Below are 10,982 nucleotides of genomic sequence, written 5' to 3'. Positions count from 1 at the left end.
CTCCTCTCGCACTTTGATCTTCAGAGGCTGAGGGGCAACAGTAAAGCATCAAAATCATCAGGACAGATGATAAATATTAAACTTGAATTGTGAAAAACATGCAACCACCATCCCAATACAGTCTGAACACATGAGCAGTCAAACAGTGGTTATCTTTCGGGGTGTGTGGGGGTCATGTGACTCTTACCGCGTCGGGGTCCAGGAAGTGGGAGCGCACCTGGGGAGCCAGGGAGCGAGCGTCCTTGGGGCTGGAGCCCAGGTAGGCCTCCACGGACAGGTAGAACAGCTGGGGGGGGGGGGGGTGCGCGCACACACACACACACACACACACACACACACACACACACACACACACACACACACACACACACACACACAGGTTCAAAGTCAGTCAGGGTTCACATCAAGGCCATTAAAACTAACCAACAACACATTACAACATTCTAACCAACTTCCTCTTATTTCGTGGGATTGTGGACAACATGGAGGAAACCTCATGGCTTTCTAACACATGGTGCAGAGGAAGCTTGTTTAGCTCTGCTGGGTGTGAGAGGAGAGAGGAGAGAGAAGACAGGAGGGAGGAGAGAGAAGACAGGAGGGAGGAGTGAGAAGGGAAGAAGGATAGAGGATAGAGGAGAGAGTAGAGAGAAGACAGGAGGGAGGAGAGAGGAGAGAGTAGAGAGTAGACAGGAGGGAGGAGAGAGGAGAGAGTAGAGAGTAGACAGGAGGGAGGAGAGAGAAGACAGGAGGGATGGTAGAGGATAGAGGAGAGAGGCAGAGAGAGAAGGGGATGAGGTGGATGACGGGTGTCCTACTGACCAGGGGGTTGGGGTCCAGCAGCTGGGTGAAGACGTAGCGCATGAAGACGGTCATGTGGGCGGGCCGGGCCTTCAGCAGCTCAATGTCCTGGAAGGGCCCGTCCATCTGGGAGGGGGGGGGGGGGGGGTGGAGGAGGGGAGAGGGGGAGGACAGAAAGAGAGGAGGGAGCAAAGTGGGGAGAGAGGAGGTGGGGATGGAGCCAAAAGGTGTGAGGTGGCGACAGTGGAGAGGAGGAGGGAGGAGGTGAGAAGAAGGAGGTGAGGGAGAGGGGAAGTAAACAAAGTGTTAAAAAAAAGAACAGAAACTGGCAGCATGTTGATGACATCACAGAGGACGCACGAGTGAGACGTCTCACCTCGTTGAACGCATAGCCGCCATCTTCCTCCTCCTCTTCCTCGGGGCCAATAATCTGGGCCTTTCCTCCCTGTAACACACACACACACACACACACACACACACACACACACACACACACACACACACACACACACACACACACACACACACACACACACACACACACACATTGAAGGACACATTGTGTAGTGGACAGAAGACGACAAGAGACAGAAATCCACAAACAGGTCTGGGTCCATGCATGTATAAATATGCATGCGTCAAGTTTATCGATTTAAGTTCATAACTAATATGCGGTTAATAGGACAGAGGGGATCTCTGGGCGTGCACGCGTAGAGCTCACCGCGTCGCCAGGAGTGCGCACGTCAGAGACCTGCCGTCGGAACAGGGGCGTCCTGAAGGAGGAGGGGGAGGAGTGGGGGCTCTCAAAGGCCTGGGAAGAGGAGGATGAGGAGGAAGAGGACATGGGCATGGGCAGGACAGAGGCATGGTGTGTGTGTGTGTGTGTGTGTGTGTGTGTGTGTGTGTGTGTGTGTGTGTGTGTGTGTGTGTGTGTGTGTGTGTGTGTGTGTGTGTGTGTGTGTGTGTGTGTGTGTGTGTGTGTGTGTGTGTGTGTGTGTGTGTGTGTGTGTGTGTGTGTGGCCTAACTGTACCTCTATATCTCCTTCACTGGAGTCAACTGAGAGTCTCCCTACAGGGAGGGATGACAGAAAGAACACAAATAAACACACAGAATGTGCCAAGAGTTCAACCTTATGGAAAGGAACTAGTGCTGTCAAGCGCTTAAAATATTTAAACGCGCTTAATTGCATCAATGTCATAGTTAACTCGCGATTAATCGCAAAATAATTTCTATTCTAAATATCCCTTGATTTCGTGCTGCAAGCCTTTTAGTGAGATCAGAGATTGTTGAGAAGGACAGTAATAAAATATATTTAGTAAGATGGATATAAGAAGAGAGACCCGCAGTGAATTCAACCCGGTCCACTTGACATCGGGTAGGTGCATGGCAGTGGTAGGCCTACCGTAAAACTTCAATAGCCCAGGCTTTTGTTTGTTTCAATCACTGAACTTTCGAACAAAACTCTTGCTCAGCAAAGATGGGAAATACTGTAACATTTATTATTTAAACCAGTATGAATATTCCTGCCGTACGTAGGCCTATACACATGACCAGGCTGTCGAATAACGCCCACACACACACACACACACACACACACACAGTGGTAATCGGGAGAGTCGCGAGGATTCCCGGTGGGCCATTAACGTTTCGGGGCTGTCGGGCTGATTACTGCAGGATAACATATTGCGTTTTATAAAAGTTCCTTGCAGCGCCGTCGGGCAGCCTGAGCTGTGCGCCCGCAACCTCTCACTCCCTCAACACAAGCACTGTCAACAAAAGTCAATTTTGTCTAGAGGGGAGTAACTGAGCGGCCCCTCCCGAAGTGGTACAGCCCAGGTGGGCCTTGAACTGCGATTGGTCAGAAAGACGTAACAGCTAATGACAACATTGACCACTCGTGCAGGCTCGAACAGAGTGACACACAAACACACACTTTTAAGGAGTTTTTAACAAGTTTGTGCGGCGTGCTTGTCGTTTTGTTTCCGGTGTAGCTAGATCCGGCATGGTGTTGTCGTTTTACTAACGGGACGAGATGTTGCTAGGCAGCGGGTGAAAAAACGACAACGTTTGCCAAGCCAAAAGAGCGTAAATCGCGCGCTAAACGGACTCACTAAAAAGAACCAACAAAAAGAAACAAGCAAAACCAAGCGGCAAGACAAACCTTCCCCGGCGACTAGGTAGTTGGTGATGGGGTCACCTCGGCTTCCGTCCTGGGGAAGGGAAGCACAATGTATCTTTGGTTGCCATGCTGACTCAGAGCACTTCACAGTTAATGATTCTCACACACACACACACACACACACACACACACACACACACGGTTGATCTGAATAGTTGATCTGATAGCCACTGTTTACTCTGAAAGGTCATGCATCAACAAACGAAACCGGTAGACACGTTCAGGGCGGACTGAAGACGTGGCCATCGCTTACGGGGGTTTGCCCAATCTTGGCGGAAATGATCGCAATCTAAACCCCGCGTAAAAAGGATTACCTTTATGCAACGTTGTTTAGATGTAAGAGAGTAAAACCCTTCTGACCTGCTACTTAATAACGGACACAGAGAGCTTTGTTCTCTTACTGTAAATTTGAAGAATGTGAGCAAAAAAAACTCATTCAGTTATATGTGAGGCACAACGATATAGACACCAGTGCTCCATAAAACAGATAAATGAACAACTTGGGGATATATATATAATGTATTCACCAGGTCCTGCTGAATCTTGATCCTGACTTGGTGAGCCCGCCTCTTCGCACTCTCGATCCGCTCCTCCAACGACGGCGAGGGGTTCCGGGACAGCTTCTCCATCAGGGCCTGCCGATTGAACAGTTTTCACTTATAAAACGTCCATTAGCTCTACTTTGTCGGTACAACTTTGACGCACCACTCGGTGAATCAGGTTTTGTTTTCATAAATCATCCGCGGGTTCATTCAGTAGACCACTGAACCTCTGTAGAGGGGCTGTTCGCGGCATACGGCTCGTCGTGATTGGTCACGCTTATAGGTCAATCAAAAGAGATTCTTGACAAGTAGGCGGATGTTGACTGTGTCCCGTACTTGCTGATTGGAAAGGCTGGCTTTACTAGACCAGCTCTAACCCACCACCTGACCGTAACCACACCAAATCCTCACCTCAACGTGACCTTCTGTTTTAATGGTTTGTAGGCAGCTCATCTGTGTCCCCAGCAGCTATATAGGAGCCAATCAGGCCCATTAACTAACCCAGGACACTGTGGCACCGGTTTGGACCGGGGGCCCCCACTGAGATAGGCACCGAATTTGAAAAAACCTGCTGAACACGACCGTCTCCAAACCAAGTACCTAACCCTAACCATCATCCTTTACCCAAACTTCCACATTTCTAATGTTTCAGAAAGAATATAGAGGAAACGTGCATATCAGAGAGAGTGTGTGTGTGTGTGTGTGTGTGTGTGTTTACCTGGAGGTCAGCCTCTTCCTGCTGCAGCATCTTCTGGAGGATCTGACTGGCGTGTTTCTGCACCTCAGCATGCTGCACCACATACATACGACACGGAGGTCAAACGTTAACACAAAGCAGCCAACAATTGACTTAACAACTTAACTCAATTTAATTTATTAACGAAAAAGAATAATTATATATATATATAAATTATATAAAGATTATCTAGCAATTTATAGTTAGTTAGTAGTTCTATCTAGGTCTAAGGAATGAGGAATTTTAGGTGACGGTAAATGGGTCAGGTATGAATTTATTGTTTGTATAAATATCTTGGAAATATAGAAACTGAAACCATTTAAGAGATATCACCCATAAACAAACCTCATTATCTTTCGACATAGCTAGAGGACACGCTATACTTCTAATCAGTAAAGTATATGCGATTACCTGAGGTGGTTTGGGCCCTGTGATTCGCTGGGAGGGGCTGCTGCTCATACCAGCGGGCAAGGGAGGCGGTGGGGGAGGCGGGGCTTCTCCGCCCAGCGAGGTCCTCTGATTGGGTAAGAGGTCTGCGGACAGGGGCTCTAGGGGCAGGGTGACGCTGGAAGGGGGCGGGCCCTGAAGCGTCAGCGCCACGTAGGCTCCGGCTAGGGAGAGACGGAGAGGCGCGGAAGAAGGAGAAGAAATGAAAAAATCGGATAGAATCAAAGACTTGAAAAGAAAGAAATAAAAAAAACACAAAAAAATCGAATTTACATTTTTAAAGATTATCAGATGGTGTATTCGTTAGTACTCACATTTAATGAGCTTCACCACTTCTTGGTGGGACATGGAGGACACCAGAGATCCGTTCACCTGTAGACAAGGAAGGGAAGAGAAAGAAAATGAACATAATTACAGCCTCGATTAGGAAATATAACTGAACACAGAGCTGAACACTGGTTTATGATGCATGGCAGAGGCCATTTTGATAAAGGTAAATGGATCACGTTGCACATTCTATGTGGGAATACATCAGACATGTTGTATACTTGTTCTTGTTGTACACTTATATCAATAATATTATAGTCGGTAGTATTTGTTCACCTTTATGATGCGGTCTCCCTCTTGGACGCCGGCCTTTACCGCAGCGCCCCCTGTGGACAGAGATAGAGAGAACCAATATGTTAACAGACTGCTAGCAGCTAATGCTACTGACCCTGATCAAGTGTGTGAGTGTGTATCTCTCTGACCTGGTCGGACATTCTGCACCAGCTTGACCCTCTCGCCACAGACGGTGAAGCCAAATCCCAGCTGGTCCTTTGGGACCACCACACACCTCTGGACCAGACCGGAGCCTGGGAGAGAGAGAGAGAGAGAGAGAGAGAGAGAGAGAGAGAGAGAGAGAGAGAGAGAAAGAAAGAGAAACAGTGAGAGAGAGAGAGAGGGGAACGGAGAGAGAGAGAGAGAGAGAGAGAGAGAGAGAGAGAGAGAGAGAGAGAGAGAGAGAGAGAGAGAGAGAGAGAGAGAGAGAGAGAGAGAGAGAGAGAGAGAGAGAGCGACAGAGAGAGATAGGGACAGAGGAACGGTGAGAGCGAAAGAGAGATAAAGAGAGAGACAGAGAGAAAGAGAAAGAGTGATAGAGAGAGGGATACACAGAGAAAAGGAGATACCGGAGGACAGCGAGATACAGACAGATGCAGAGCGAGAAAGAGTCAATTAAATGAGCGTCCATGAGCAACCCCATCCCATTTCATCAACCAGCATAGAACAAGCAAGTTGAAGTCCCCATATCTGTGACCCATGCATGGAGAGCCATCCGCCCTAAAAACCTCTGCCCTCTCCCCCAGTTGCCCCTCCAGACCTACCTGTGCTCTCTGTGGTGGGAGACTCCCCCCCCGGGTCCCTGGGCGGCTGGCCGGGGGAGGACTTCCTGTCCGAGTCCCCGATGGTCAAACTGCTGAGCCTGTGTGTGGGGGGGGGGGGGGGGGGGGGAGCGAGAGACATAAGCAGAGAGCAGAAAACTCTTGAGGTAATGGGTGATGGGAGAAGGTTCTAAGGAGCAGGCTGTGTGTGGGGGAGGAACTTAGGAGGGGGGAGAGACAGAAAGAGCCAGATCTAAGTAATAGATCTGCTGCCTCTCATTGATCCCTGTTCATGCGCTCAATAAATCCTCCCTCGGGGTTTGAAGGTTTCTATTCCATTCCACGAATAACAATAAGTCAACAAAATGATCCCCGATACTGAGTGAGATGGGGGAGATGTTGCTCGTGAGATGGGATTGAGGAAGAGTGAGATGGGACTGAGGAAGAGTGAGATGGGCGTGAGACACGGTGGGATGGGGGAAATTGAGTGCATCGGGAGTGAGATGCGAGCGAGATGTGTATAAGGGAGTGCCACGGAGATGAGGTGCAAGCATGAAAGTGTCAGGGGAGGCGAGGTGGATGCGAGGACGGAGAGTGAGGCAGAGTGAGACAGAGAGAGAGAGAGAGAGAGAGAGAGAGAGAGAGAGAGAGAGAGAGAGAGAGAGAGAGAGAGAGAGAGAGGGAGAGGGGGTCACTCGACGGGGGTGGTTGGTAAGCAGCTGAAAGCGGTTGATCAGGAAAAACTCACCAAGCCGCGAAAGGGCTGAAGGGGGTGGCAGCGACACAGAGGACAGAATAAAAAGGCAGCGGAGAGACACAGACAAAAAGAGAAAAAGTAGGAAGTTAGAATGAAGCGCAGGTCAACCGAAGCACGATGACAAAAGAGGAGCGGGCACCCGTGGACAGACATGGACCCCCCCCCAAAAACCCACCCAGATGCCTTCAAACATCAACACACTCCACACTGAAGGCCTCGTTCACGCTCTTTACACAGGGGCGCATCGTAGGCCCACCACAGATCGTAACACTTAAGGGCTGGTTATGGTTCCACGTCGACGCAACGCAAAGGGGGCTTACGGACCCATTACGCCCTTGCGGACCCCCCTTGCCTCCACCGCAAGGGCCCAACGTGAGCCTCCCAAAAAATTGTAACGGCAAGGGTTGCGATTGGTCAGCTCACTTAAACCCGACACGGAACCGAAACATGTTCAGGACTGCGTTGAAGCGTCTGCGCGGTCATTGCGTTGCGTCAACGTGGGACCATAACTGAGCCTTAACTATGGGTGTCCTGTTTTTGTGTCGCAGCGTCCACGGTCCACGGTCCACGTGTGAGACCTTCCTTAGTCTCCCATCCCAGATACACCTGTGGTTGCCCTACGACGGTGCCTTCCTGAAGAGGGTATATTACACCGCCGTGGGTAACGGCGATAATCAAGCAGCTTTTGGCCGACTATGCTCAGTCGGGGTACACACAAGCAACGGCGTGGAAAGCAAGCAACGTAACCACGCCGGCTATTTAGTGCTGCATAACGGCCCTACCAGCAGGTCTAGTCAATGAACCAAGTTCAAGTCAATGTATTTCATTGTCTGATATTTTTACCAACTTGGCTGGCAAGTCATGGTGGATGCATTGTTTACAGAAGCAGTTTCTTGTTGTTTATGATGTTGTTGTTGTTTTTTTTTACTGCAGCCACAATTTGTATTAGCGCTCAGATGTGTTAAAACGTTGGCACCATCGGAGGGAACATCCTCTGGGATGAGGCTTGGGAGGTTTAGGCTTGTTTGAACATTATTTTCTGCAGAGGTGGTGGTGGTTGCGGGTAATACAAAAAGCTCCTATTTGGGCTGAACGGATGTTGGTTGGGGGATGTCACCCAATCAGATTTCAAACAGGGAGTGGAAGACCAGGCAACATGCAAGCAAGCACATATCGATTATTATAGCACAACAACAAAGGGCGAATGGTTTTGACAGTTCACAAACCGGATGCATTACAAATCTGACACTGGCAGTGATGTAGCAAACAGAGACTGCGTCCAAGGAAGAGTCTGCCCATTTCCTCATAAGAAAAAATGTTTTCCTTGCCTTGGTACCAGGGTCCAAAATGAACAGCAGATGGTACATTCTAACCCTAGAATGTACCAATCCACAAATCAACACAAATGCTTGGCCCGTCATTTGTACAGCTCTGGCCAGGGGAAAAGGTGGAATTCTGAAAGTTGATTTTTGGACCCACCCTACGAGCGGTGACGCCATGAAGCGACACACAGAGGACACGCCCGAGGTCGGACAACATGCCCAAGATGCACACCACAAGCTGTAGGCTTCACCGCCTCAAACCGCACAGTGGCCCTCGTTGGACAGTCGTCCTACCTGAGCAGGTGGGAGTTTCTCTTATTGGCCCTCCCGCTGTCACATGACACACAGACACGGGAAGCGGTGGCAGGCACGCACGCAGGGAAGAGGGGTACACACACACGGGAGACAAGTGGAGATGGGAGAGAACAGGAGAAGCATGTGAACGAAGCCGATGCACACAGAGTGAGAGATGAGAGATCAATGCAGTAGTGACAAATACTTTGGCGCATTGCCCGGACCAAGTCGCCCACAGTGCATTGCATGGAGAACCGTCAAAAGGTGGTAAATAAATGGGAGAGGGCAAGGGAAAACATAGCAGATTGAGAAATCACAAACACAAACAACATCAACAAAAAACAATGACAACATTCACAACACTGAAGCCCTTTGGCACACCAAAGCATCCACATGAGGTCACAGTACCTCCATCATCAACAATGTGTCACCAATCGACGTATCCACTCTCACGTCAACCGACACACACAAACACACATGTTCAGAAGTCTTTTTTTCTACCACCAAAGTGGCAGCTTGCCTGGCTTGTTCTTCCAGAGGTCAGACTGAGAGGATGAATCTCAGATAAAGAAATATTGTTTACTGTAATCTGGTAGTGCAACCGGTTTGTTTGGTGTGTGTGTGTGTGTGTGTGTGTGTGTGTGTGTGTGTGTGTGTGTGTGTGTGTGTGTGTGTGTGTGTGTGTGTGTGTGTGTGTGTGTGTGTGTGTGTGTGTGTGTGTGTTTAAATGACTGTACAATCACATTACTTAACTTGAGTACATCTGTCATTACTTTTGTGCGGCAGGTTTTGAGGAAACTTCTAACCTCTGATTGGATTCAATACAAGAACTTGTTCTTTCGGTTCCCACAAGCGCCCTCTCAGTTCTTCTTACCTGTCCAATGTGGAAGACGGTTGCCGGAGGCTCATCTTGGCAGGGGCCAGCCCACTCCCTGCGGCCGTCTTTAATGTGGCGTTCCCAGTGGTTCCGTTAGCTGCCCACTGTAGTCTCCATCATCACCGCCTCAATCCTCTCATGTTCTGATCCAGGCTTTTCTTGGTACTCGGTTCCCACAATACGGTACCCCATTCATGAGTCCATAAGGTTTACATCTACAGACGTGTCGTGTTTGGATGTACAGAGTCTCGCTTTTGTGTGGCGCGTTATTCGTGTGTGTGTGTGTGGTCAAAAGGATTAAAACGAGACTGCTTGCGTTTGGGCTCATTAATTATGCATGGCAGGCGGATGCTTCCCTTGTTTCTACGAGGTCAACAACCCCGCCCCCCCGCGCCTCATCTGAAGTATATCAATGGTGGCTGATTCCCTTAAAAAAAAACGCTCAATGCATTAACACTGATCACAGCAAACGCATACAAATAGAGCATCACTCCTACAACTGCCTGCAATATGACAGCTTGTCAGAAACATGAACTGTACCGAGCTTATTTTACAATACATTCAGACATATTACTTAAACAACAAACGGATTTCATGTACATCTAAACAATACCCGAGTCCGCATACACTCAATACCCCTTATGTGCTCATCCAAATGTTTGCATTGCCTGTGATTCTCATCTCTCATTCTTCATTATCATTTGATCTTGTGTAGGAGGCGTCTGCATTGCTGCAACTGTGACTATAAAAACCTAAATGCAGCTACCAAGAGCGAAGGTGCAACATTCACACTTATCATACTTGACAAGCCTGCAATTAAAGCGTCTTGTACCAGCTCAATGTATAAACTAACATACTGTAAACAACAGTGAACCCAGCAAAAGACAACGGTGTGCGTTACATCCCTCAACTATACAACAGAGCTGTTGTATAATAAAACAACGCAAACTACTACTCAATCTGCATATTTGATTGGCAATTTAGCCACGACAACAATTGCGGCGCTAGCAATTAATAACCAGCATATATGCAGCGGCCTGCTGTGTGCTGCCAGTTTACTGCAGATTGGGCCGACGTCAATCCGCGGTGTCGCGTGGGCGCCGAGGCTGGACCAAAACACTTTCGTGCCGGCTGCTACGCTATCAAGTCGTTGCAGTGTGGAATGCTGATGCTAACAAGCTATGTTTGTTTGTTTAGGTGCCAAAGCCTTAACCTACGCAAACGGGTGTGGGTATGCGTTGCTGGAGTCCAGGACACAGCAAAAAATTAATTCGAGATAGTACAAATATACGACAAATCCAGTGTCCTGTTTTTGTGCGATAAGATCCAATGCTACTCGATAGCCCAGTAGCTTAGTCCAGTAGAGGTGTCCTTTGGCTCCTCTTCATAACAAACCACAGTTATATTATAGGAATTGTCTTTCCGGGTTATTTTTGAAGTGTCAGCAAGTAATAACACGGCTATTATTCCATAGTGCATAAGCGAGATGTTAGTTTCACTCCATTAAAGCCCTGCTCAGCAGCTATCCTGCAGTCTGCCCCGGCTGTGTTGTGCAGGTCGCTGACTCGCTGCTGCTCATCATGCTCCGTATTGGCTCTTTCGCGCCCTCTACCGGATGCAAGTTGTATTGATATCCATTGTATTGACAACCAAGTGATTGACTAGCCT

At 48.7% G+C, this 10,982-nt stretch overlaps 1 protein-coding gene across 1 annotated transcript in view; it reads right to left on the bottom strand.

Moving 5' to 3' along the window:
• Nucleotides 1-10,903, bottom strand: part of arhgef11 (Rho guanine nucleotide exchange factor (GEF) 11) — a 24,528-nt gene extending 13,625 nt beyond the window's left edge. Inside the window, exons 1-17 of the mRNA XM_060035850.1 lie at nt 9,312-10,903; nt 8,438-8,473; nt 6,813-6,827; nt 6,068-6,165; nt 5,453-5,557; nt 5,307-5,356; nt 5,018-5,075; nt 4,668-4,867; nt 4,239-4,310; nt 3,506-3,613; nt 2,961-3,009; nt 1,830-1,867; nt 1,520-1,609; nt 1,175-1,243; nt 820-924; nt 188-286; nt 1-27 (exon numbers count right to left, since the gene is read on the bottom strand). The exon at nt 1-27 is cut by the window's left edge and continues 16 nt beyond it. Of these exons, the coding sequence (XP_059891833.1) occupies nt 1-27; nt 188-286; nt 820-924; nt 1,175-1,243; nt 1,520-1,609; nt 1,830-1,867; nt 2,961-3,009; nt 3,506-3,613; nt 4,239-4,310; nt 4,668-4,867; nt 5,018-5,075; nt 5,307-5,356; nt 5,453-5,557; nt 6,068-6,165; nt 6,813-6,827; nt 8,438-8,473; nt 9,312-9,346 (1,254 nt within the window). The 5' untranslated portion in view covers nt 9,347-10,903. The remainder of the gene's footprint in view (nt 28-187; nt 287-819; nt 925-1,174; nt 1,244-1,519; nt 1,610-1,829; nt 1,868-2,960; nt 3,010-3,505; nt 3,614-4,238; nt 4,311-4,667; nt 4,868-5,017; nt 5,076-5,306; nt 5,357-5,452; nt 5,558-6,067; nt 6,166-6,812; nt 6,828-8,437; nt 8,474-9,311) is intronic.
• Between the last annotated feature and the right edge of the window lie 79 nt (nt 10,904-10,982).

This window comes from Gadus macrocephalus, chromosome 17 (assembly GCF_031168955.1).
Source record: "Gadus macrocephalus chromosome 17, ASM3116895v1".
Lineage (NCBI taxonomy): Eukaryota > Metazoa > Chordata > Actinopteri > Gadiformes > Gadidae > Gadus > Gadus macrocephalus.
This window is presented reverse-complemented; position numbering and strand designations above follow the sequence as displayed.